General features: G+C 42.6%; 2 protein-coding genes across 4 annotated transcripts in view; one reads left to right on the plus strand and one right to left on the minus strand.

Annotated features, from left to right (window-relative positions):
* Window positions 1–1,835: 1,835 nt before the first annotated feature.
* Window positions 1,836–15,927, minus strand: chchd1 (coiled-coil-helix-coiled-coil-helix domain containing 1). The gene is made up of 3 exons (XM_061791068.1): window positions 15,361–15,927; window positions 12,994–13,112; window positions 1,836–3,672 (listed from the first exon to the last, which is right to left on the minus strand). The coding sequence occupies exons 1-3, from the start codon at window positions 15,497–15,499 to the stop codon at window positions 3,562–3,564; spliced, it is 369 nt and encodes a 122-aa protein (XP_061647052.1). The 5' UTR covers window positions 15,500–15,927; the 3' UTR covers window positions 1,836–3,561.
* Window positions 15,928–16,055: 128 nt separating this feature from the next.
* Window positions 16,056–27,889, plus strand: part of pcca (propionyl-CoA carboxylase subunit alpha) — a 37,485-nt gene continuing 25,651 nt past the window's right edge. The window contains exons 1-10 of one of the 3 annotated variants that reach the window (XM_061791062.1): window positions 16,056–16,248; window positions 17,807–17,884; window positions 18,404–18,451; window positions 18,698–18,766; window positions 20,071–20,184; window positions 21,399–21,452; window positions 23,409–23,540; window positions 23,729–23,765; window positions 24,090–24,168; window positions 27,835–27,889. The exon at window positions 27,835–27,889 is cut by the window's right edge and continues 48 nt beyond it. In XM_061791062.1, coding sequence (XP_061647046.1) covers window positions 16,195–16,248; window positions 17,807–17,884; window positions 18,404–18,451; window positions 18,698–18,766; window positions 20,071–20,184; window positions 21,399–21,452; window positions 23,409–23,540; window positions 23,729–23,765; window positions 24,090–24,168; window positions 27,835–27,889 — 720 coding nt within the window. In that variant the 5' untranslated portion in view covers window positions 16,056–16,194. Of the gene's footprint in view, window positions 16,249–17,329; window positions 17,630–17,806; window positions 17,885–18,403; window positions 18,767–20,070; window positions 20,185–21,366; window positions 21,453–23,408; window positions 23,541–23,728; window positions 23,766–24,089; window positions 24,169–27,834 lie in introns of all 3 variants that reach the window. The other 2 variants (XM_061791064.1, XM_061791063.1) reach the window with 2 other exon arrangements.

Here is a 27,889-nt window from a genome sequence, read left to right on the forward strand (position 1 = left end):
GGAGCTGTTGAGGTAGTTCTACACAGCAGTCATCAAATCAGTCCTGTGTTCATTCGTAACAGTTTGGTTTGGTGCTGCCCCAAAAAAGGACTGCAACTGACAATGAGGACTGCCGGAAAATTTGTCAGTACGCTCTACCCACCCTTGAGGACTTGCACGCTGCCAGAACTAAGACAAGCGCATGCAAAATCCTCTTGGAACCTCCACATCTTGGTAACCACCTCTTCCAGCTCCTTCCCTCCGGTAAGCACTATCGATCAATGCAAACTAAAACATTTAGACATTCCAACAGCTTCTTCCCATTAAATTGCTCGAGTCCTTTTATGGCTAAGTGACTCTCTGTCGTGTGTTTTTATGTCTCAAAAGTATTTTGTCAAAATGGGTGTCTATTGTCGTACTTGAGTGGCTCCAACTACCAGAGACAAATTCCTTGTTTTTGACATACTTGCTAAATGAAGAGGATTCCGATTTCATAAAAAAAATTGATTGGTTTTGTCATACGTGTGTCCAGAAAAGGCCCCTCTGAAAACTACTACTGTTTGACCCAGTTGTGTATCCGCTTTGTCCATATTTGGCTAAGACCGCCCCCTTTCTTCTGATTGGTTGCTTCCATGTAGAAGACCCCCTTCTGAGAGCACACGTGTTACGCTGACAGCGCTGGCTCAGGCGCGGAGAGGTAGGCGGAGACTTTCGCTAGTGACGTTGATAAGCTCGAGAAATTCGAATGACCTGATTTCAGGCCTCTCGGCAGAAAAGCGCCTGGAACTCAGGAATGCATGGACGATTTTAATTCATATATCACGTTTAATGAGGCACCATGGAGACAATATTACATACCAAATACTAGAGAAGTTGGTTTGGGAAAACACAGGACCTTTAAACAACAGGAGAATAATCCTATATATCCAAAAATGTAATTACCATTGTCAAGTGGGCGGCCGAGCCACATCAAGCGATGGAACAAAGATAGTAATTGGCTTATGTAGCTGGGTTCATATGATTGAGCTTAGCCCCAGTTTGCAATTCGTAGATTAACCACCAGAGGTCGCCAAACCAAATTTAGATCATGATTATTGTCAACCCCAGCTGTGATTCCTAGTTTAACCACCGGAGGTCGCCAAACCAAAAGTAGATTATGAGTCGCCAGTTCAAGTAAAGTCTTCTTAAATGTCCTAATACTATTAAACCCCGTAGCATGGTAGACAAACACATACTGAAGTCAATCACTTATAACCATTTGTTTGATTTATATCGTTGAGATGGCCGACTGGTTAGAGCGTCAGCCTCACAGTTCTGAGGACCCCGGGTTCAATCCCCGGCCCCGCCTGTGTGGAGTTTGCATGTTCTTCCCGTGCCTGCGTGGGTTTTCTCCGGGCACTCCGGTTTGCTCCCACATCCCAAAAACATGCATTAATTGGAGACTCTAAATTGCCCGTAGGCATGACTGTGAGTGCGAATGGTTGTTTGTGCCTTGCGATTGGCTGGCAACCAGTTCAGGGTGTACCCCGCCTCTCCTGCCCGATGACAGCTGGGATAGGCTCCAGCACACCCGCGACCCTAGGGAGGAGAAGCGGCTCAGAAAATGGATGGATGGATGGATATCCTTGAGATAATTTTGTTCTCTTTGATGTTATAACTTGGATGTTCTTTTGAAAATCATTGAAATAAGTACATCAAGCCTAGTAAGGCTGTTATACATTATTCTTACTTTTGTAGTACTAGAGGATGATGCTTTGAAACTGCTTTTGTGCAAATAACTGTAACCTGTGTAAGATTGTCTCTCTCAGACAAAATAACACACGATGTACTACCTAGGAAAGAACAAACCTGTTGGATACATGAGGGAATTGTATTCACATGAAAGTATATACATTTATTTGACATTTAACATATATACATGTATTGCAGATTGCTTAGAGAATAACATGGTGTGATGAAATGTATTGGTTGAGTTCAGGACATATGAAATGTGCTTATAAATGAATATATTCACTGAGAACCTATTTGAGTGAGCAAATAAGAGGTCAAGTCGGGACAGGCCAACAGCGGAAGGCGCATGTCGAGGCATGTTGCGAACAAAGGATTATTTTTAGAAAAAAGGAAGTTTCTGGAAGAACCGAGGTTATAATAGACTCATACGAAGGGAGCGCGGGGCTCTCTCTCCTCCTTTCGAGGTGGGAGAGAGACACGCTTTTTTCTCTCGCGATGATCAGGGACAGGCTGGCGTGAGGAATTCAAAAGGCTACTCGGATAGTACTTCATGGTGAATTTTCCTCTTTAATTGGGTAAGACTAAAGATTATTATAATAAAGTAACTAATAGAACCGCTATTGATCTTGCGTGGATAAGGGAAGAGAGCTAGTCAGCCGTCCAGGGTTTCTTATATTCCAAATTATCTTATTATTAATTGGCATCACGGCTCCGTAGGACTTGATCACTCCTTAAGGCTCACTCAAAAGGTAATACTTGTTTTATGATTTATTATTTTTAAACTACTTCTATTTCTTTTCCTTTTTTGTTATTATTATTATTTTATATTATAAACCCTTTCTGTCATATTATCATTTTAACCTTAAGTAATCACTGAAATAAATACCTTACTTTAATTCTATTCTATCCTTGTCATTCTTATAAAGAGGAGTTGTCCCATTTTTATCACTCAACCTCTTATAAGTGATTGAATGTCGACGATACCAATAACATCGGGTAGTAACGCCATCCCAAAAAGTAACTCATATATATCACTTCGGCTTAACACAAAAACAAATCCGTACGGTCCTAACAAGGATTGTTAAATTTACTAGGTCTTTAACAAGTGCAATCGATTTTTAAGGGATGAAACTGCTGTAAAAATGGAGTACTCACATTACCCTTTCACTCGGTGCGGTTACTCATCAAGGGGTGATAAGTGAGGGGAGATCGGATTGGCTCCGTAAAACTAAAGGCAGTTAGCACACCTCGGCGAATTCATCTCGTCTCCTTGCGCGTACGGCGTTGGAGCCGGTAAAGGAAAAAGGGGGGAGCTTGACCCTTTAAACGGAGAGTCGGTCAGGACATTTCTCCCGATTAGTCCTGCGGGTAAGCGAAATCTGACACCATCTTGAGAAAACAAAACTTCATTTCGGACACCTAATGGTAAAGACTAAAAGTTTATTAAATTAATCAAAAGGTTGAAAAATACTTCTTTATTTTAGTTTAACAAATCCAAGAAGCAATTGTGGATAACTGCCAATAATTTAAATTCTCATATCAGTAAAATAGATTTTCAAAGTGAAATTAAGTGGGCCATGTCTTTACTCTGAGGATAAGCAGTTCGGAAAACGGATGGATGACGTGTTATTAATGGTCAATGCCCTAACATTATATAACCTTGTCACAGGAATCAGTAGAGTAGCTTCTTGAACCTGTAGAGTAGTAGAGTAGCTTCTTGACCTGTGAACTTAAACAGTAAGATACCCAATTCCACTGATACCTTAAAATGATTAAACACTGTTACAAGGCTCAACGATGTGGCTTATTTCGATTTTGTACATTTAAAGTCTAAAACAAAACAATATGTTCCTAGATCTCAAAACGTAGATTGGGATATCTCTTCAACAGGGCGTTGGTTTGTTTTGGTTGCAGACGTCCTCCTTGAAGACTAGTTTCTCCTAATGTTTTCTTCATTGAAGCCTACAAGAGAAAGAGAGAGAAAAAGATTGATTGCCAAATGCCAAAGCTTTGTAAATCAGTCATGTGTAACAACCCCAGTCACAGCCAGGTCCATGAATACTGTATTTGGACAGGGAACACATCACTTTTCATACATAAACCCTTTGCAATTAAGTTTGTACTTCATGGTTCATTGCCGTTTCTACTCTATCTATTAAAGCACCTATAAGCCTTGCCCCAAGATATATTACTGAACTTTCAACCCCGTATGAGCCAGCCCGTGGCCTCAGATCCTTGGGTAAGGGCCTTCTGGTTGTTATTTTCCGTCAGAAAAATTTTGTTTTGGTCATGATCTATATGATCATGATGTTTGGTAGCATGCTGTGACAATGCGAGAGTGTGAGTGTGATTTCCGAAGACGCCCCTTGCATAGACTTGGAAAAGCAGCTATTACAAGACAAAAATTCTCGCCAACTCGTCTGTCATGGAGGATTCCAGCCTCCGCGTCGAGCTGCCGCTGAAGAGAAAAAAGGCAGATTCTTCCACTTCGACTGAGGATTTACTTGATCCGACAGAGACACAGCCGAGTGTCCTCCTCTCAATCGACAAGAAATTGTCAATTACACTCGCTTTGCCAAGAGATCACAAAACTCTGAAAGAGCTTGGAGTTCACGCAGCTAAGATTAGATGTCCACCAACTGGTTCAGGGATTGCCGCCACGACAGGCACAGACCACCTTACGGCCACAGCTCCGGTCGGCCGCCTCAGCAATGGAGGCGCAGAACATGGTTCACTCGGACTCGATGTCCCCTGCCGACCCCGGAACATTAGCAAAGTTCTGTCGGAGGTGGGAATTGAAACTACTTCTGACAGGGGATTCTGCCAGACGTTCCCAGCAGACCCTCACAATACGTTTGGGCCTGCCACGTCGGGCCGGCATCTTCCCCCACCATCGGTCCCCAGCGGGAGCGCTCTCCAGCACCCCCTCCAAAGACTCCAAAAAGGGTGGGTACTCTGAACTGCTGTTTGGTGCATAGGCACAAACGACAGTCAGGACCCGTCCCCCCACCCGAAGGCGGAGGGAGGCTACCGTCTCGTCCACCGGGGTGAACCCCAACGTACAGGCGCCGAGCCGGGGGGGCAATAAGTATACCCACACCTGCTTGGCGCCTCTCACCGTAGGCAACTCCAGAGTGGAAGAGAGTCCAACCCCTCTCGAGAGGACTGGTACCAGTGCCCAAGCTGTGTGTGGAGGAGAGTCCGACTATATCTCGTCGGAACTTCTTGACCTCACACACCAGCTTGGGCTCCTTCCCTGCCAGCGAGGTGACATTCCACGTCCCGAGAGCCAGCTTCTGTAGCAGGGGATCGGATCACCAAGGTCCCCGCCTTCGGGAATGACTGGGAGCATTTCCTGCCGACACGCTGCTTATATAGAGGAAAGGCGGACGTGACTGAGGACAGCATGCGGACTTTAAAGGGGGAAGGGCGCGTGTAAAAGAGGAAGCTAAAGGCACGCCCCCAGTAGGTATATTGCGCTGGTATGTGCATTATGCAAAACGACATCGGTTTGGCTAAGGACCTCCGGAAAGGGCACCTACGAAGAGACACGCTTATGAAGCACAGTTTAAAATACAAGCTAATACAGTTACGCGGAGGAACATGGGAAACGAGCAGCCACGAGAGAATTCAAGATCAACGAATCCATGGTTCGCAAGTGGAGGAAGCAGGAAAACGAGTTTCGCCAAGTCAAGAAGAAGCGTCGGGCGTGTTAGGCCACCATATGTGAATGGATTGTGGATGCCTGGGCTAAGGTATCTGCTTTGACTGTTGTCCGAGCTTTCACGAAAGCCGGCATCATTGCTGAACAGCCCCCCGGCAACGAGACTGACTCCGACAATGACGAGAGGGAATCCACCATGTTTGATGGAGAACTTGCCCAGCTGTTCATTTCGGATACAGAAGATGAGGACTCTGATGGATTTGTGGATTAGGATTGATAAAAAAAATAACGTGAGTACATTGTTAAATACTTCAATAAAGTACAACCGAACTCAGTTTTGCTCCCGCTGCCTTTTTAAAAACATACGCTAGCATGCATGCTAGTGTATGTTTTAAGCTAGCGTATGCTTTACCATGCCTGCGCCCAATAATACGGTGCACCTTATGTATGTGTTAAACACAGAAATAGACCCCGTAACTGAGACTGCGCCTTTTAATACGGTGCGCCTTATGGTCGTGAAAATACGGCAAACCTAATAAAAAGTCGTCTTCTTTTCCTTTCGGCTTGTCCCTTTAGGGGTCGCCATAGCGCGTCATCCTTTTCCATGTAAGCCTATCTCCTGCATCCTCCTCTCAAACACCAGCTGCCCTCATGTTTTTCCTGACAACATCCATCAACCTTCTCTTTGGTCTTCCTCTAGCTCTCTTGCCTGGCAGCTCGATCTTCATCATCCTTCTACCAATATAACCATCGAAGTCTGCTCTCTCTAACTTTGTCTCCAAAACATCGACCCTCGGCTGTCCCTCTGATGAGCTCATTTCTAATTTTATCCAACCTGGTCACTCCGAGAGCGAACCTCAACATCTTCATTTCCACCACCTCCAGCGCCACGGTCTCTAATCCGTACATCATGGCTGGCCTCACCACTGTTTTATAAACTTTGCCCTTCATCCTAGCAGAGACTCTTCTGTCACATAACACACCTGACACCTTCCTCCACCCGTTCCAACCTGCTTGGTCCCGTTTCTTCACTTCCTGACCACACTCACCATTGCTCTGGACGGTTGACCCCAAGTATTTAAAGTCCTCCACCCTTGCTATCTCTTCTCCCTGTAGCCTCATTCTTCCCCCACCACCCCTCTCATTTATGCACATATATTCTGTTTTACTTCGGCTAATCTTCATTCCTCTGCTTTCCAGTGCATGCCTCCATCTTTCTAACTGTTCCTCCTACTCCCTGCTTTCATAATGTCATCTGCAAACATCATGGTCCACGGGGATTCCTGTCTAACCTCATCTGTCAGCCTATCCATCACCATGCACCATGCAAACAGGAAGGGGCTCAGTGCTGATCCCTGATGCAGTCCCACCTCCACCTTAAATTCGTCTGTCACACCTACAGCACACCTCACCGCTGTTCTGCTGCCCTCGTACATGTCCTGTATTATTCTAACATACTTCTCCCACACTCCAGATGTCCGCATGCAGTACCACAGTTCCTCTCTGGGTACTCTGTCATAGGCTTTCTCTAGATCTACAAAGACACAATGTAGCTCCTTCTGACCTTCTCTGTACTTTTCCATCAACATCCTCAAGCCAAATAATGCATTTGTGGTACTCTTTCTAGGCATGAAACCATACTGTTCCTCACAAATACTCACTTCAGTCCTTACTCTAGCCTCCACTACTCTTTCCCATAACTACATTGTGTGGCTCATCAACTTTATTCCTCTATAGTTCCCACAGCTCTGCACATCACCTTTGTTCTTAAAATTGGGCACCAGTACACTTTTCCTCCATTCCTCAGGCATCTTCTCTCACACTAGAATTCTATTGAACAAGCTGGTCAAAAACTCCACAGCCACCTCTCCAAGATGCTTCCATACCTCCACAGGAATGTCATCAGGACCAACTGCCTTTCCATTTTTCATCCTCTTTAATGCCTAAAATTTTCTCATTTTCCTCATTCATCAACTTCTCGAAGTATTCTTTCCATCTAGAAACCTAATATAAAGTAATTATTATTATTGGGGTACCTGTCATCTGAATATAATGACCTGCTACAGCACACAAAGAAATGTAACAGCTCAGCAGGAGACATATTTTGCTTCGGTTTTTTTTGTCACTTTTGACTTTTGGGGTGAAATCTAAGGGTTCATGCCATCTTAAGCAGAGGAGAGGAGTACCGGGCTACATTTACTTTGTTACATTTATTCAAGTTGCATTTTGGATAAATTGTACTTGTCAAAGTCGTTTTAATACTGCATACTTTTGACTTTTACTTGAGAATTTATGTTAAGAAGAAATGGTACTTTTACTCCGTTACAATGATCAAAATGCTGCTCGCTACTTTTATTTATCAATTATTGCTCATTTTTCAACTATTTCGTGCCCGACCTCTTCAATTCCACTTCCACATTGGGCGCTGTTTGCTCCAATCCAATTTAAGCGCGAGGGAAGTTTAAGTCTAGTTCAGCAATCAAACGAGACAATAAAGTCACATGACCGCACACGTCGTCTTCTATTGGGATTCCCGGGCATAGGTATTAACACAAGATAAGCCAGCCCGGCTCATCGTCGTGCCTACATGGCGACCATGTAGGGAAGGTCATCATTACCATTGAAGGCAACGGCACGCAACTCGTTTACATTTAGACAAAGAAAAACAACAGCTTTCATGCATTGTAGTATTTGTCTGGCACTGTTTGTTATTCACCATTTACTCAGTACTTGAGTTTTTTTTTTCAGTGTACTTTTTACTCTTCCTCAAGTAATTTTTTGGAGGACTACTTTATACTTTTACTTGAGTCACATTGTTAAGTACCATTACTCTTACATGAGTACAATATTTGGCTACTCTGCCCACCAGAGGGGGCTCAACACTTCACTGTGCAACTGGCTGCTGGGAGACCGCAGACAGTATGGGTTAGAAGCAACGCATCCAGCACCATCACTCTGAACACAGGGGCCCCTCAAGGTTGTGTGTCGAGCCCCCTCCTCTTCACCCTGCTGACCTATGACTGCACACCAACATACAGCTCCAACATCAAGTTTGCAGATGACGCAATGGAGATGAGACAGACTACAGGAGTGAGGTGAACCGCCTGGCTGGGTGGTACACGGACAACAATCTCTCCCTAAATGTGTAGAAAACAAAGGAGATTGTTGCGGACATCAGGAGAGCGCACTCCCAGCATGCTCCCCTGAACATCAACGGTGCTGCATTGGAGAGAGCGCGCGGCACCAAGTTCCTGGGAGTGCACATCACAGAGGGCCTCTCCTGGACCAGAAACACCTCATCACTGGCCAAGAAAGCTCACCAGCGTCTCTACTTCCTGCGCAAGCTAAGAAGAGCCAGAGCACCGACCCCCATCATGTGCTCGTTCTACACAGGGACCATAGAGAGCATTTTGACCAACTGCAGCACTGTGCGGTACGGAGCCTGCACCGCACCCTGCCGCAAGACTCTCCATCGCATAGTGAGGGCAGCTGAGAAGATCATTGGAACCTCTCTTCCCTCCCTGCAGGACATTTACAGCACACGCCTCACCCGCAAACCCCTCCGCATAGCGGGGGATGCCACCCATCCATCACAGAGCCTCTTCAGTCTCCTGCCATCAGGCAGGAGACTGCGGGCCAGGACTCGCCAACTCAAAGACAGTTTTATTCATCAGGCTGTCAGGAATCTGAACTCTCTGCCCGCTCTGCCCCCTCTACCTCTTCTGTCCTCTGCCCAACAGAACGCTGATGCCCCACACACACTCGACTTAGGGTCGCACCAGCCACTTTAGCAGCATTGGGGTTTTGTCATCTAACCTTATTTGCCCTGGTTCTCTGATCTTGACTATGTTGCACACATCACCTGATGTTTGATATGTGGAGATTCAATTAATACTTTTTATACTGTGTGTGTATGTATATATATCAAATATTTATTTTGCGGCACGGTGGAGGACTGGTGAGCACATCCACCTCACAGTTCTGAGGACCGGGGTTCAGAAATGAGTATTTGCGAGTAAATACAGTATGGTTTCATGCCCAGAGAGAGTACCACAGATGCATTATTTGCCTTGAGGATGTTGATGGAAAAGTATAGAGAAGGTCAGAAGGAGCTACATTGCGTCTTTGTGGATCAAGAAAAAGCGTATGACAGAGTACCCAGAGAGGAACTGTGGTACTGCATGCGGAAGTCTGGAGTGACAGAGAAGAAAGTTAGATTAATACAGTGTATTACAATGTATGAGGGCAGCAGAACAGTAATGAAGTGTGCTGTCGGTGTGACAGAGGAGTTTAAGGTGGAGGAGGGACTGTATCAGGGATCAGCCCTTTCCTCTTTGCAGTGGTGATGGATAGGCTGACAGATGAGGTTAGACTGGAATCCCCGTGGACCATGATGTTTGCAGATGACACTGTGATCTGCAGTGAAAGCAGGAAGCATGTGGAGGAACAATTAGAAAGACGGAGGGCATGCGCTGGAAAGGAGAGGAATGAAGATTAGCCGAAGTAAGACAGAATATATGTGCATGAATGAGAGGGGTGGACAGGGAAGAGTGAGGCTACAGGGAGAAGAGATGGCAAGGATGGAGGACTTTAAATACTTGGGGTCAACAGTCCAGAGCAATGGTGAGTGTGGTAAGGAAGTGAAGAAACTGGTCCAAGCAAGTTGAAATGATAATTGGAGCCGCTCTAGTACGACAACAGACAGTCAATTGACAGAACACTTTCGATACATAAAGACATTGAGAAAAACTGTCACTGAGCAATAAAGCAAAACATTTATTCATTTATTTATTTATTTTTTGACAATTGTGCAAAAAGATGCAGTCCTCTAGCACTTAGAGCAGTTCGAGTGACTAATATTACAATAGTCTGGTGCAATGACCATTGTGCAAAGGGCGCCGAGACTTCAAGCGAGTAGTACGATAGTCTGGGACAATGTTGATTTTGCAAATGTTGCAGATACTCCTCAGTCAGTGTGCAAATGGATCAGATGCTGCGGTGCGGGTTGGGTCGTGTTACGCGGGGGTTACGTTCTAAAAAGTGTTTTGCCGTACTGCAGTGCTCTGCCTGAGTGAGCGGCCATGGACGCTCGTTACAGCGAAGGACAAGAAAAGAGGACGCGAGTCAATGCAAAACATTGACATCAGACTTCCAAATAGATTTGAGCCACTTTTACGAGACCCTGGCCAAGAATGCTCATCCTCCACCACCACTGAAAGGTATGAAACTAAATCATAAAAGAAATAAAATGCCACCCTGAACGTTAATAGTTCGTAATGGAGCTGTCAAGGATGTGAAACGTTTTTGCAGTGAGAAAAACACCAAAGTTTTACCAATGACATGGTGTCTGATATCTCTAAAAAACAAATCCTGGATATCAATAATGAGTACCCAACTGTGAAATCTGTCATTATACACAGGGGCTCTGGATGTTGTCAAGCAGCAATCTGAGGTACTGAAGCGAGATTTCATTGCAATGTTTGGATGCTGAGGTTTTCATAAGTGGACCTCTCCCGGCGGTACGATTTGGAGATGAACGTTTCAGTAGGCTCAGTCAATTAAGTAAGTGGCTCAAAGAAATGTGTACTGTACTATCTGTGAATTTCACTGACAATTTCCGTGTTTTTTCAAAACGGTTCAGCAGCTGAAACCATCCAATGAGCTGTCTTGACTCAATAACATCTGACTTTTTCAAAACTATTTTGAAGTTTGTGCAAGCTGATTTGCAGCAAATAATCAATTGCTCACTTCAGTCAGGCGAGTTTCCTAACACTCATAATGTAGCTGCCATTAAGACTCTTCTAAAAACATCGAACGCTTCCATGTTAGCAAGCTATAGACCCATCTCAAATCTCACTTTCATAGCCAAGATTGGTGAGAGAGTTATTTTTAATCAACTCTGCAATTTCTTGAACTTAAATGGACTGTTTGAGAAATTTCAATCAGGTTTTCAAACTCATCACAGTACAGAATCTGGTCTTATGAAAGTCCTAAATGATATAAGGTTGAATACTGACTGGGGAAAGGTGTCAATTCTGGTCTTGTTGGATCTCAGTGCGGCTTTTGATACGGTAGATCATAATATACTCCTCAACAGGTTGGAAACGTGGGTAGGACTAAATGGAACAGTCCTGAAATGGTTCAGGTCCTACCTGGAAGAAAGGAGTTATTTTGTAAGTGTTCAATCTCGAATGGCAATGACCTATAGGGTCCCTCAAGGATCAGTTCTTGGGCCCCTCCTATTCAGCCTGTATATGCTACCCTTGGGTCAAATTCTTCAGAACTTTAATTTTGACTATCATAGCTATGCAGACAACACACAGTTACATCTAGAAGTGTCTTCAGATGACTACAGTTCAATTGCGGTGTCGTGTCACTGTCTAAAACAAAATAACTGGATGAGCCAAGGTTTTCTTCAATTAAACCACAACAAAACTGAGATAATTGTTTTGGGCAATAAAGAAAAGAGGATTGCTGTTAGTAAATACCTGGAGTCACTCTCCAGGAAACCTTGGTGTACTGATTGATTCCGATCTGATTTTTCAAAGTCATAAAGGAGAAGCTCATCCATGTTTCCTCTTATGTAGACTTGACTATTGTAATGGTCTTCTGACTGGACTGCGCAAAAAGATCATCAAACAGCTTCAGCTCATTCAGAATGCTGCAGAATAAAGAGGTCAGAGCATATTACTCCAATTATAAAGTCTTTACACTGTTAGCTTTAGAATAGATTTGTAGATAGTGCTGCGACTGGTCTATAAATCATTAAATGGTTTAGGTCCTGAATACATGAAAGAAAAGCAAATGGAATATAAACCCAGTAGGGCTCTGAGATCGACAGACTCGGGTCAAATAGTGGAGCACAAGAGTCCAAAGCAAACATGGGGAAGCAGCATTTAGCTATTATGCTGCACACAAATGGAATAAGTTGCCAACAGAAGTGACGCACCCCCAAGTGTGAATGTTTTAATGTTGCACTACGCCGTTTTAATTTTACTTTTGTTTTTTCTCTGTTTTAAATGTTTATAAGCTGTTTTTATCTTTGTTTTTAAATGTTTTTAATCATGTAAAGCACATTGAGTTACCTTGTGTATGAAATGGGCTATATACTGTCAATACATTTGCTTTGCTCCGTTACATTAACCAGCAGGGACTATGCTGCATTTCCGTGGTTGTAGGAAAGGAACTCCGTCCCTCTGTACTGCAAAGCAGAGTATAAACACCTCTTCAAGAAACAATACAATCAAAACTGTGTGGTCGCACATGCACAACCTCATCAGCGAGGGCTCACCAGATCCCGCCAGAACTGCAATAGTTTACAGGGCTTCCTAATAGCACAATAACTTGTACTTTACACTTTCTTGGGAGCCATACTCAGAGCTTATTTACATGCACACAAAATATAAACATACCTGTATGAAAATACATGAAGCACGGAGGGAATGATGTTTACCGTGTCAGAGAAAACGCATTCCATGTGGATGCTGTGACTGTTTGCGAAAAGCATTGTTTGTGAACCTAAGCAATATTTGCCTGAAACATTTGTTGGTAAACCGATTTTTTCATGAATGGAGGTTCCACTGTAAAGTGTAGCAGCTGTTTTGTGCAAGAAAATATACCTGAGCCTCTCCAACACATGAGTAGAAATCACCCATCTCTTTGGAGCACAGGCTATCCACAAAGTTGTTCTGCTTCCAACAGGCCATCATGACTGACAACTCTGTGATACAGGTGGCCTCTGTAATGAAATTACACAATGACTGTTCAGCTGTCTGATCAATACAATAGCGTGACTATCAAATCTTATAGTGAAACTTTTCCATGTATAGTGACAGATACTGTATTTAAAAAAAGTCATTAAATAAAAATAAAAAAACAAAAAAATAAGTGTTGCAGAATTGTTGACAGTTGTGTTTTATTTACCTCAGACATTTTTGTGACCTGCAACTTGTATTCTTCTGTTAGTCAGCATTTGTGAGATAGCATGGAATTCGGTAAGAGCAAGTATAACGCTGCAAATAGCACAGCTGAGAGTACGTACTGTGTTCCAAAAGTTCAAAAAATGTATTTTCTCAAAATTCGACACACAATACCCCATAATGACAATGTCAAAAATTATTTGCAAATTTATTAAAAATGAAAAACTATGAAATCACATGTACATCATGTTTCCACTGATCATCCTTGAGGGGTTCCTACAGCTTAATCGGAGTCCACCTGTGGTAAATTCAGTTGATTGGAGATGATTTGGAAAGGCACACATTTGTCTATATAAGGTTCGACAAGTGACATTGCATGTCAGAGCACAAACCAAACATCAAGTCTTTATATATATATATACACATATAGTTCATACAGTTCTGAGGACCGGGGTTCAATCCCCGGCCGCGCCTGTGTGGCGTTTGCATGTTCTCCCCGTGCCTGCGTGGCTTTCCTCCGGGAACACCGGTTTCCTCCCACATCCCAACAACATGCATTCATTGGAGACTCTAAATTGCCCGTAGGTGTGACTGTGAGTGCGAATGGTTGTTTGCTTGTATGTGCCATGCGATTGGCTGGCGACCAGTTTAGGGTGTACCCCGCCTCCTGCCCGATGACAGCTGGGATAGGCTCCAGCACGCCCGCGACCCTAGTGAGGAGAAGCGGCTCAGAAAATGGATGGATGGATGGATATATCTGACTACACGACAAATGTGGTCTTTCACGATTGCACTATGTCAGGCTACTGCAATAAAATCCAACCCGTCTTTTATGATCACTGCGCTTTATCTTGTCAAATCAAACGCCACCGGATACACTCGTTACCATGGCGACGAAAACAACAGTAGCGCAGGCAAATTTTTGTGTGGGTGGAATAATAATAAAATCAGGAAAAACGTTTGGTGGTCATCAATGCTCAGGAGAGGACGTTCATTCACGGATTGCTTAAGATATGTTCACATACTTTGAATACGATACGGCTCGCGAGCAGGCAACAAAACGTTCTGTAGCCTAGCAAGCTAGTGCTAGCACTAACAGTTGTAGGTAAACATGCCGGCGTTCTGTTGAATCATGCTCTATAGCACTGGTGTCAAACCGGTCGCAGTTCTTGGGTTTGCGGCTGGTCACTGCATCTCTCAGGACAAGATCCGGCCTGCCACATCATTTTACGTGGCCCGCGAAAGCAAATCCAAATTGCTCATTGTGTTCTGGTGTAATAACATTGAGATATTTGCAAGCATTTTTTTTTGTTACCAATCCCCCGTTGAAAAGAAATGTAAAAGTTGATAGACATGTTTTTATAGGCTTCTGATTTCAAAACTGGTTATTCATCAATGTGTTGTCTCTCGTGCGTGTAATTATATGACGTAATCTTTCATTTATATGGGTTCGCAATCGTAACGGCCCTCCGAGGAAAGGCATAACTACGATGTGGCCTGTGACAACAATGACTTTGACACCCCTGGTCTAAAGTTTCGGTGAGTGTGAAATAATTGAATTACAATAAAGTCATTTAATTACATTGAGTTAGCACTCATTATTTCTGTCATGTTGTGTTGGTTTGACCTGACTGAAAACTTTAACAATCCTTGAATGCCCCCTAGGCAAGGCCATTAATGTTTTACCTTTTGTCTAAAATGCTCGAGAATACTTTTGAAGATACCCAGTATACAGTAAATGACAAGTAATTTAAATTGGCCTCTTTGGTAAACTCTTCTTTGATTGACGACGTTACACTGCCGCCCGGTGGCCAAGTCGCACACACCAGAAGGCACCACAATGAACTGATCATTCCAACGCAAACATTCATCATTCATTCAATTATCTTATGACTATATGTTTTTATAAAACGTCATATTATATGCTTCTATTAATAAAAAACACAAATTACGAAAAATGTCATCTTTCGCCGAATTAAACTCGTATCTCAAGGCACCCGTATACACGGTCAGTCAGATTGCAAATATTTTTCTTCTAATAATACGAGTGAGCATTGTTAGGTTTACCTCCTTTCTTGGGTTTGCGGCTCGTCACTGCATCTCTCAGGACAAGAGCTTTATTGGGTTTGAGTACAGGTTTTCCATTCTGTTTGCAGAGCAACCTGCTGACTTTCTCCTGAATCGAAGTTCCACCCAGTGCCGCCATTTCACTTGAGAAATGCCCGATTATAACAGTCAAGCAGGAATACTTTCTTGACTTTATTTTTCCTTGGGGAACCGGACTCTCCTTTGCGTTCGTTTCGGCTTCCGCTTTTCTTCTTCTTTAGTTTTAAAGGGTTTTCTTCTTCTTCGTGTTCAACGGCGGATTGCAAACTGCCATATGCATTACCGCCACATAGTGATCTGCAATTATTACTGCTTGGCTTACGATGTGAGCCAGATGTGCTCACCAGTCGACACTGTGCGGCCACTTTTCATTTTCATAAAATTAAAAATGAAATGAACAAACAGCTTTGATTTTCTAATTCCTACAGACAAAAAAAAGCAAACCTCATGAAAATCGGTTGAGAAATGACCAAGTGAGGAATTAATTATAATGTCAATGCATTGCCTTCAATCGGAACCTCGTCCTCCCCAAAATGGCCGCCATGTAGGCACGTCGGTTAGCAAGAGTGCTACAGTTAGCTAGCATATCTCGTGTTTATATTTTGTTTTTTCGCATCTATCCATTTTCTTGTCTATGGCAGAAGACGAAGAAGAAGACGAAGAAAAAGAAGAAGAAGACGAAGAAGACGACGACGAAGAAGAAGAAGAAGACGAAGAAGAAGACGAAGAAGAAGAAAAAAAGGGGGGGCGTTTCCTTCTGAAAACTTCCAATTTGATTTTTGTTATTGTATCAACATGGCGACGCGCAGTATCTTGCCACCACCTACCAGATTGCTATTTGTTTTAAAGGTGAGAAGAGTCGTGCATAAATGGAATGTTGTGTTTGAGATGATGTCATGACCTTTGTGACTGTAGCGAGACAGCCTGAAAACAGTGAACGTCCGTCGTGGTGGACATAAATTATCGCACACATATTCTGCCCGTGCAGTCGCAATATAAAAAAAAAAAAGAAAAGAAAAGATTTTCACGATTTAAAGTGACACAATAAGAGAGGTTTTAATTGAGCACTATGTTTGTTCGCATTACAAAATAATATTAGAAATTTGCATGATGCAGTACAGTGACTGCAAACTAGTCAACATTCTTTCTTTCGCTAAGGCTTTTCCGAGGTCGGGTCGGGGGCGCAGTAGCTTATTAAGCATAGAAGGCCAGAGTTCCCTCTCCGCAGCCACTTTGTCCACCTCTTCCAGGGGGATCCCGAGGCGTCTCGCCAGCATGTCCTGGGTCGTCCCCTGGGCCTCCTCCCGGTGGGACGTGCCCAGGACGCATCCTAATCGGATGCCCGAGCCGGCTCATCTGGCTCCTCTCGATGCAGAGGAGTAGTGGCTTGACTCTGAACCCCTCCCAGGATGATCGAGCTTCTCTAAGGGAGAGTTTGGACACCCTGCGGAGAAACCTCATTTCGGCAAGCTTTTATCTGCCGTCTTGTTCTTTCAGTCACAACCCACAGCTCGTCGTCACAGGTGAGGGTACGGACGTAGATCGAAAGCTTCGCCTTTCGGCTCAGCTCCTTCTTCACCGCCGCAGACTGATACAGAGTCCGCATCACTGCAGATGCTGCTCAGATCCCGCCTGTCGATCTTCAGCTCCATTCTTCCCTCGCTTGTGAACGAGACCCCAAGATGAATCCGACTTCTTGCCGGCCATGGGGAGCAAACTCTTAACACCGATCGCACGGGGACCGAACAACCCGTATTAGGGGTTCCAATATCCCGTACTCCTGGAGCCCCTCCGCAGGACTCCCAGAGGGCCGTGGTCAAATGTCTTCTCCAAGTGCTGTCCTGGTGCCATGTAGACCGGTTGGGCGAACTCCCACGCGCCCTGGACCAAAACCACGCTGCTCCTCCTGAATCTGAGATTCGACTTCCAGATGGACCCTCCTCTCCAGAGAGGCTGAGGACTAGTTGGAACACACCCTGGGGGACCACCACCCCGGTTTGCCAATGTAGAGGCACTGTCGCCGATGTTGCCCAGGCGCGTGAACCGGGACGGCCCCTCGACACCCGGAGCCTTTAGGAATCGTGGGTGCATCTCATCCACCGAGCAGCTTTTGAACCATCTCGGTGACTCCAGCCCCAGAGATAGGAGAGCCCTTCTCAGTCCCCAGACTCGGTCGGCTTCCTCATAGGAAGGCGTGTCGTCGAACTCGAGAAGCTCTTCAAAGTATTCGGTAAACTACTAAATAATGGACTTTCTGTGAATTCTATACCAGTAAACGATAAGCATTATTATCGTGCAAATGAGCGTCTAGCCTCACACAATTGAATGGTAATGCATTTGTGCAAGGAATGATAGATCATATCAATATCAAGAATGCTTGAAGTGACAGAGGGATGGTGTTTTGCAGCACGCCCCCTTCCAGTCTGGATACTGTGCTCTTCACAGCAAGGCTCAGTATTCCACCGCTCCAAGTCCCGATGAAAAGGTAATTTCCCTTTTGATTTGTCGCGATTTCTTTTCATCTTCATCTTTTGTCTGGATTTAGACTCTGCAGTGATGTCTTGACATACATCCATAAATAAATACCGTATGGGAGCGTTCGCCGCGTCGTCACCAGGTGGTCACGTCGGTTGGCAGAAATCCTACGGAAGTCAATCGCAGACCTGGAGATTTTGACAAAAGGATTTTGTTCTCCAAAAATGTATTTGATCATTTTTGTGATAGTTAATGTGAGAACAAATGATTTGATTCTTATTTTTTTTTAAACGTGTTTGGTATCAGGATAAAGTCCCAGAAGGGCCCTCGAGCCACACTCGATTTTCATTTGCTTTCTGTAATCTTTTTCCCAAGCAAATCTGAGATTTTATTTTAAGGCCTTGTTGTCCGACCCTAACACATTGTGATTTTACTCGTACTTTTTTTTTTTTGCAAGAAATTAACTTAGAAATACCTATTTCATGTGAAATGAAAAATAGATTTCTCAAGTTGTCATTTCCTTCCACAGACATTCGACAAGATCCTAATCGCGAACAGAGGGGAGATTGCTTGCAGAGTAAGACTGAATGAGACCCTCCCAGCAATGGAGTCCAACTGAATCTGCGGTCGACTAGCTGTTGTTCAATAGGACACTTACAACTCCGTGTGGATGAAGAGAAAAAAAAAAAAAAAAGCTTCTTCAGTCGATGTTTTGGGAAGCATCATAATTGAATTTGAATAGCAAATGACATTTGTCTATAGCAACCGCTCTTCATGCATACATTTGAAATCCATTACCTTCATGTCCGTGTGCTCCCATCAGGTCATCAGGACGTGCAAGAAGATGGGTATTCGGACTGTTGCTGTTCACAGTGACGTAGACTCCAATGCTGTGAGTTCTATTTCCAAAAATATTACTGTGTGGTACCTACTTACAATGGCCAACAGCTACATCCTAAGCAATAAATGTAAGAGCATCTACTTCTCCGTTGTTGTTGTTTGTTAGCAACAATTTAAAGTGTATTTGTTTGTTCTCAATACTTGGTTGGGAATCCCTTTGCTTGAATCACTGCCTGGATGCGCCGTGGCGTTGAGCCAATCAGCTTGTGGCATTGCCTGGGCGTTATGGAAGCCCAGATTCCCTTGATGCCTACTGTCAGTTCTTCTGTGTTTTTGGGTCGGGTGCCCCTCATTTCCGTTTTGATAATACCCCATAGATTCTCAATGGGGTTTAGATCTGGCGAGTTGGCTTTATTTACCGCTTTTTGATGACGTCCAATCCCAAGACAATTAATTGTTTGAACTGAGGTTGGTTCCACCTTAATTGCTTCATTTTCTACACTTCACACTTGGCGCACAAGACAAAGCAAACAAAAAAATCGGCCAAGCGATGGCTCCTAACTCAAAAAAACTCTTAAGTTTGGGCACTCGTAAGTCATGGTACAACCGTATTGCGACTCCTACTATTGCTGAAAGTACTTGTCTATATAATATATATCTGAATCAGATCTAAAATGACCTGTGTAGAAAACCTGATACGTTGATCTTCTGTGTCGTTTAAAATGTTTTCAGTCTGCAGTGTTGCCCTGCGTTATCGTGGTTCATCGTTTTTGCCCCTATGTTGCCTTTTAAACTTTTTTACAGTGTACAGCACAGTGGTACCTTGACTTCCTGGACATACTATCGGGGAGCGTTTTTTTGTTGTTGTTGTTGCTTTGACATTCAAGCAAAAATTCGAGATCCGAGTGCTAGATGGTGGCAGTGAATTTAACACGCTTTCTAAGAACAAGCAGCAGTTTTGTACATTGTGAAATATTCCTCCAAAGCGACTTCTCGGGCCGCGTCCAGTTGAAGTTTACAGCAAACAAAACAAAGAGAATCACACGTGTATTTAAAGCAACCACATCTCTTTGAACGTCCGCTAGCTCAATGCTAGCGTACGATGCGAAATGCCATAGATGGCTAACGAATGGCATCTATATGGTGATGATGTCATTCTTCAAGCAACGGATATTCCTACGCAAATGGTACAACAACACACATCGATGGACAACATGGCAAACCTTAAAGTTATATTTACATTATATTAATTGCATTATATCTTGGTGTTAGTCGTACACAAAGACAGACACTAGGAAGTACATGATGGTATTGTAGATCATTGTTTACTGCTCTGAAGCTGTTGTGTGTGTCCAGGTTCATGTCAAGATGGCTGATGAGGCGGTGTGTGTTGGCCCCGCCCCCACGAATCAGAGCTACCTCAACATGGATGCCATTCTGCATGCTGTCAGACACACTAAATCCCAAGCTGTAAGTCTTTCTTCTTTAAGAATGTATGTATAGTATCAATGACTGAGCGAAAATTAGGGCTTTTTAAAAATGATAACGGCGCAAGTTGACATTCACCTTCTGCGGCCATTTCTCTTATTGTATTATTTTGCCACAATGACAAATACTTCCTGGCAAGTTGCGGTCCACTCAACGGGGAAAGCCTCCCGATTTCCTTGTAGGCTGTTACTCACTTCCTAATATGGGCATGGTCCGCATTGGCCACACGTGGCTGCTGTTGTCCTTGTGCGTCGCTGCGCGGACCTTTTTCTACTGAGCAAGTGCAGTGTGTAAAGACATTCATTTTGAGACCAGTACTATCCTGAGCCTAACAGGATGTCGAAGAATGTGCAGGCTTTCAGACGGCACTGGAACTGTGACTTTTATTTCATTACTGTGTTTTATAAAAAGAAAGACAAAAGGAGGAAAAACACTTGTATAGGTGATGTTTAATATTTTTCATATCCTTCAGATATTTTTATTTGCTAAAAACAATCAAGTTGATCAGTTTCAACATGAAATATCTTGTCTTTGTAGCGTGTTCAATTAAATATAGGTTGAGCCTGATTTGCAAATCATCGTATTCTGGTTTTATTTGTTTAACACAACATCCCAACTTCATTGGAATTGGCATTGTATTTTAATATTATTCACATCTGTAATATAATTAGTATTTCAGCATGCCTGCTTCGCCATGTGTTGTTGTGTTACACTCATTGTGGAGTTACCGGGATGCGGGCCATGCGGTACATTTTTATGTATATATATATATATGTATAATTGAAGCATTTTCTGAAGCGGGGGAAAGCATTTTGAAGCATTTTCTGAAGCGGGGGAAAGAACTAAACTAAATTTGAACAGGGCTGCATAGACTTATTATATCCGCTGTGTGTGTTTATCAAATACCAGTTAAGTGTTCACCTTTTATTGTCACGAACATGCATGTACACGTAATTTGTTCTCTGCATTTCACCCATCACGGTGAACACATACACGTGTTAGTGATTAATATGTGTGTTAATATACACTTGTAAAGTTACTGTATTATCTATCAGTGCAACAGCTAAACATTTACTGTTGTAGCATGTTCTTAGTGTTGCCAAATATTTACCTGGAATTAGCTAATGTAAATCATTCGGTATTGTTTTTTTTTTTTTTTATCAGGATCTTCTTTTTTTGTTTGTTTGTTTGTCAAGGTTCACCCGGGATATGGCTTTCTTTCAGAAAACAAAGAATTTGCAAAGAGACTAGTGAGTACAATCCTCATTCATAGGTTTGATGTTCTCTCTACAAACCTATTTCACCATTTACCGTCTTGACCATTCGGAGATAATATCTTTTTTCCTCTTCGAATTCACCCACAGTATGTTCAGTTGAATTTGATTGGTTGTGATCCTCGGAGCCCTGTGGAATCGCGGGTTGGTGGTGGGATCTGATTGATTGGTCGTCACCTTTTGACCTCGGTCACTCTGGTTCCTCTTCTGTGATTAGAGTTGAAACACATTACAATGTAATTTGATCATTTCGACCATAAGTGAAGAGTTATCAGTATATTATAAATGTATAAGTAAAAAATAAAAAATCACACGTAAATCCTACGTGACTTTATGACCGATTTATGACTCTCACTGCCAAAGCTACATCTTCAACCTCATGCTATTGACTAGAGCTAATTAATGTGGTGCCTTGGGTACACTTTGCTCATTCTGGCGATTTGTTGTTCAACATGGCATCTTGTGGCAAACAACTCCTCAGATTTGTGTATTAGAATTGTTGCACTCCACAAAGATAGCCATCCTGACGCTATGAAAAGATTGATAACACTTTGAAAACGAGACAGGTGCTACCCAGAACAGGCCTCACTAAACACGGAAATACATTTTTTAGCGTGAGTAATAGTTTGTGAATTTTTATTGGCTGCAATCTGTGAAGGTGCGCTGGCAATTAAAATTTGAAAGACGGATAGGCCCATCATAAACAGTTGCCAAACCACACGTGGCCCGGTGTGCAGCAGCCTTAAAGCAGTCAACCCCGCAAACACGCAGTCACTACTCTGTGTTCCAAATTATGATGCAAATTATATTTTCTCTCAGATTTTCACGTGATAGTTGATACAAATGACCGTCGGCGTAATTTTCAAGTCATCTATTGTCGGAATATAATTCAAATGTTTTTGAACAAACCAATTCTAATAGTGTTTTTGAAAAGAAAACAACTTAAAATGCACGGTTCTAAATTATTACACATAACAGAGTTTCAAGACATTTGACAGGATTTAAAGATCTGAAAGTAGTCATTTATTGAATTTGGATGATTAGGCTTTCATATTTACTGAAATCAATAGCTATTGCAATCAAAAAGATCAGTCGTAAGGATATCGATATCTTACTACATTTTGACATCGTACTCCTTATTTGATAGCAGTTTAACAATCCTTCCATCAATTAAACCTCTAACTTTATGGGAGAGTTTGAATTCCAATTTTTCTGATGGTGCATTCTCATGCTTGATGATTTTTGTTAATGAACGCGCAGTTGTCCTTTTGGTACCCTGGAAGAAAGTGGTCAGTCAGAAAGTCCACATACATTTTCACACCTTCAGGGAACCTAAAAGGGCAGGGTCTTACCCTGTCGTGTTTCAGGCCAAACACGTGACTTGCCAGTCCGCCACCTCCTTGCTGACGGCGCAGCCTTTTTGGGACATGGTGGTCTTCAAACAAACATCCACTACTCCTACTCTGCAAATTCAATTAATGACTATTTCCCTTCTTTTAAACTCTGTTTTGCATAATAATTTGGAAAAGTTCATTCATTTGAAGTTTTTTTTATTTAAAAAAAATAAAAATAAATACTGTCATCATTGGGAGGTTTGGTCAAAAATATTTGAATTATATTCCAATGGCTGATGACTTAAAAATTATGCCAACTTGCATTTGTATCAGCTATTTAGGACAATCAGAGAAAAATATCATTTGCATAATAATTCAGAGCACAGTGTAAAGGTGGCAGCACGAAAGCTTTTCTCATGAGGAAACTCAACATTCAGTGATGTTAATAATAAAAACTGTCATGCCCAAATACTTCTTTTTTTTTTTTTTTTTTTCCCCCCCCTTAGTTGGACCACCAATGCATCATCCTAAAATGTACTGTTTAAAACTTTTCTCTGTACGTATAATAATAATAATGGTATTATGATACATTTGATAGGCAAAGGAGAGTGTGGCATTTATTGGCCCTGACACTCATGCTATCCAAGCAATGGGGGATAAAATTGAGAGCAAACTGATTGCTAAGGCTGCAAAAGTCAACACCATCCCAGGATTTGATGGAGTGGTCAAGGTATGGCAAAAGCACTGAGTGCATGTAAGATTTCCTCATGTTATGTTCAATTTGTTTAGGATTATTGTTTGAAGGACTAGTTGTCTCTTAAAATTGCAGTTTCTTGTCAACACTGTCTTTGCTAGTCATTGTTTTAACAATACAACAATCAGTTTCCAATTTTCTGTAACAAAAACACTCTGTTATAGAATCCAGAGGAAGCTGTCAAAATGGCACAAAATATTGGTAAGTCATCACGTGTGTCGCATTAGATTTTGTATTATGTAAAATCATTTGAACATTTTGATCATTTAGCCTTTTCTGCTATGGTCAAAAGAAAAGCAGCTTCTTTGTTAGTTACACAGATACATTGAGACAGTACAATAACTTTCAGTATTATATGCCATTGATATAGAGTTTAAAAAAATAAATAAATAAATTTGTATTCATGGGATGTTGGGAAGATTTGTAGGCTCATTTTTAGAAACATTCAGTTTGGCTAAATACATTTAAAATAAAAAATGAAATACCTTTTTTAATTTTTGGGTTGATTGTTTTTGTTATTGCTAGGCTACCCAGTAATGATAAAAGCATCTGCAGGCGGAGGAGGGAAGGGAATGAGAGTTGCGTGGAATGATGAGGAAACAAGGTACGTCTCTTTCAGTAGCACCAAATTTCCTCATGAACTTGACTTGTTACAAAAATTAAAAAGACACTGTTCTCCATTGAAATTGATATTTCATACTTTTGGCCCATTCACACCAAAATTGCGAGGTATATTTAGTTCCAGATATGTTAGTTCTTGGTTGGCCTGACTTGAAAAGGAAGTCCTTTTTTGGTACGTCAAAATAAAGCATTACATTACTAAGGCAGCAGTGTCGCTTTGCACACACACAGCGGCTGAAATAAGTACAGCGGGGCACAAAAGTATTTAGTCAGCCACCAATTGTGCAAGTTCTCCCACTTAAAAAGATGAGAGAGGCTTGTAATTTTCATCATAGGTATACCTCACCTATGAGAGACAAAATGAGAAAAAAAATCCAGAAAATCACATTGTCTGATTTGTAAAGAATTTATTATTAAATAAGTATTTGGTCACCACAAACAAGCAAGATGTCTGGCTCTCACAGACCTGTAACTTCTTCTTTAAGCGGCTCCTCTGTCCTCCACTCGTTACCTGTATTAATGGCACTTGTTTGAACTCGTTATCAGTATGAAAGACACCTGTCCACAACCTCAAACAGTCCCACTCTAAACTCCACTATGGCCAAGACCAAAGAGCTGTCAAAGGACACCAGAAACAAAATTGTAGACCTGCACCAGGCTGGGAAGACTGAATCTGCGATAGGTAAGCCGCTTGGTGTGAAGAAATCATTTGTGGTCGCAATTATTAGAAAATGGAAGACATACAAGACCACTGATAATCTCCCTCGATCTGGGGCTCCACGCAAGATCTCAATGGTGAGCAAAAAGGAGTGGCTTCGTAAGAAGCATTTCAAGGTCCTGGAGTGGCCTAGCCAGTCTCCAGGTCTCAACCCCATAGAAAATCTTTGGAGGGAGTTGAAAATCTGTGTTGCCCAACGGCAGCCCCAAAACATCACTGCTTTAGAGGAGATCTGCATGGAGGAATGGGCCAAAATACCAGCAACTGTGCGTGAAAACCTTGTGAAGACTGACGGAAAACGTTTCATCTCTGTCAATGCCAACAAAGGGTATAGAACAAAGTATTGAGATGAACTTTTGTTATTGAGCAAATACTATTTTTCCCCACTATAATTTGCTAATAATTTCTTTAAAAATCAGACTGTGATTTTCAGGATTTTTTTTTTTTTTTTTTTTTTTTTCTGATTTTGTCTCTCATAGGTGAGGTATACCTATGATGAAATATACAGGCCTCTGTCATCTTTTTAAGTGGGAGAACTTGCACAATTGGGAGCTGACTAAATACTTCTGTGCCCCTCTGTAGATACAGAGGTTGCCTGAACTTTTGGGAGAGTGAGTGTTTCATTCGGCTTTCCTCCAGGGGGGGATGGAGAGGTGTCGGAGACTCCAAGTGCTTCCTTATCCCTGACTCCTGCATCTCAAGTGATTTTATCGCCTCTGATTGTTTTGATGAGGCTGCATCCTTCTGTCTCTCACAACCTTCAGCATTCCTTTTCTCCTCCGATTGTTTTGATGACGGCGCATCCTTCTGCGTCTCCCGACCTTCAGCAGACCTTATCTTTTGTAGTGCGCCATTCAGTCCCAGGTTTTCCTTTTGCGACTTTGAATGACGCACATAGTAAAACATGTTCACAGCTAGTAACTTGGCACCTTTGTTTAGACAGACCACCTGCCTTGAAAAGATGTCTCTGAAAACAAAATGTTTAAATTGTAAATGAAGCTCACGGTTAGAGTATAACACACGTCTGTAAGCCACCTATTTAGCTGCAAAAGCCTGCTGAAACGTTCATCTCTTCAACATACCGTATTTTCCGGACTATAAGCCGCTACTTTTTTCCCGCGCTCTGAACCCTGTGGCCTATGCAACGATGCGGCTAAAATATACATGACCGTTTCCCAGAATGCACTAGGGTTTGGGCATGCGCAGATGCCTCCAGCGTGTAGAAGAAGACGAGGCTAGTTTTTGGCGCACTCAACACAAAACGCTGCACGAACGCAACACATTTTTTTTCATACCATCATCATGGAAATTACAAGACAAAAAGCGTATGATGCAGCTTTTAAGTTGAAAGCCATCGATGTGTCTATCGTGCTTTTAAAGCGGCACTCCGAGGTGAGTGGGAGGCTTGGATGACCAGCGGCGAGAAATCTTTCCCAAAAACTGGCCGCATGCGAAGATCATCCTTTCCCTCCAAGGTGGGAGCAAGCAGCAGAAGAGTCTGCACTGTACGGGAGCAGGAAGAAGAGGGTCATACATGCACATTACCATCGAGAGAATACCACTTCTGGAAAGTGTTCTGTCCTGGATGGCCAACTTGAACTGCAACGAAACAGATTCCACACACCACTGAATCCCTAGGGCACTTTACTGGCAGAACATTTTGAATCAGGTCGAGATCCTTCATTTCTTTAGCCCTCCCTTTTTCTGGAATCAAGGCAATGACAGCTTGATTGTTAGTCTCCCATTTGTTTAGCCTGAAGCCCTCTTTTGCACACAGGACAGAGGTCTTCGAGTTTAAAGGTTTCACATTCAGTGGCCACGGACTTCAAATAGTTGTCTACGTAAAAGTTTTTCACCACTTGTTTGAACTGCTTCAGGTGAACAATTATCGCCATAATCCCCTGCGCATTGCCTCAGGGCATAGTTGGCACAGCTTGGCGATGATGTGGCACCAAATATCTGAGCCACCATCTTATAATGATTCAGCTTACCTTCCAGATTTCCTTTCGGCCAACCAGAGGAACTTCATTAGATTGGGACCCTCTTCCGGGACCCTTACTTGGTATAACAAGGCCTCAACGTCTGTTGTAAATGCAATGGGTTCTTGGCTAATTCTTGACAAGAAACCTATGAGACTGCTCGTCAGGTCTGGGCCTTGTAACTGCTCTGACTTCAGGGAGGTACCCTCGTAAGATACACAACTGTCAAAACCCACCCCAGGTTTTTCTTATTAGAATGTTAGACTCCGTGATGTGGATTGTACCAGATCCTTTTGTTGTTGCCCAGCAAAATCCTCTTTCACTTTCACTGTGGAGCTACTGGTTAATAGGCCAATCATAAACTTGGTGTAGTCCTCATCGAGCTGAGGGGACTTGCAGATTCAGTCTTCCCAGCCTGGTGCAGGTCAACAATTTTGTTTCTAGTGTCCTTTGACAGCTCTTTGGTCTTGGTCTTCTTTTGTACTGAAGAGTTCAAACAGGTGCCATTAATACAGGTAACGAGTAGAGGACAGAGGAGCCTCTTAAAGAAGAAGTTACAGGTCTGTGAGAGCCAGAAATCTTGCTTGTTTGTAGGTGATCAAATACTTATTTTCCACCAGAATTTGGTAATACATTCTTTCAAAATCAGATCTGGTTTTCTGGATATTTGTTTTTTCCTCAATTTGTCGCTCATAGGTGAGGTATACCTACGATGAAAATGACAGGCCTCTCTCATCTTTTTAAGTGGGAATACTTGCACAATTGGTGGCTGACTAAATACTTTTTTGCCCCACTGTATACACATTTCATGTCCTGCTGCTAAAAAATTGATGATTTGCACGTTACTTGTGTGATAAGCTGCCATTAAATAGATCCAGCACAGTATTATTGCAAATATCTAACTAAAATTATGAAATGTGTTTGTGTGCGTGCTTTTTTTTTATATACGCAGGGAAGGCTTCCGGTTCTCATCCCAGGAAGCATCATCAAGCTTTGGAGACGATAGA

The sequence above is a fragment of the Phyllopteryx taeniolatus genome, chromosome 11 (assembly GCF_024500385.1).
Source record: "Phyllopteryx taeniolatus isolate TA_2022b chromosome 11, UOR_Ptae_1.2, whole genome shotgun sequence".
In the NCBI taxonomy this organism is placed as follows: Eukaryota; Metazoa; Chordata; class Actinopteri; order Syngnathiformes; family Syngnathidae; genus Phyllopteryx; species Phyllopteryx taeniolatus.

Bases quoted from the DNA above. Each gene is read 5' to 3' on its own strand.
- chchd1 (XM_061791068.1), bottom strand. From the start codon at position 15,499: ATGGCGGCACTGGGTGGAACTTCGATTCAGGAGAAAGTCAGCAGGTTG. The intron at 13,113-15,360 runs GTAAACCTAACA...ATTTCATTACAG, and splicing joins CCGCAAACCCAAGAAAGGAG to AGGCCACCTGTATCACAGAG. The intron at 3,673-12,993 runs GTATATTTTCTT...TTTCTCTTGTAG, and splicing joins CATGTGTTGGAGAGGCTCAG to GCTTCAATGAAGAAAACATT.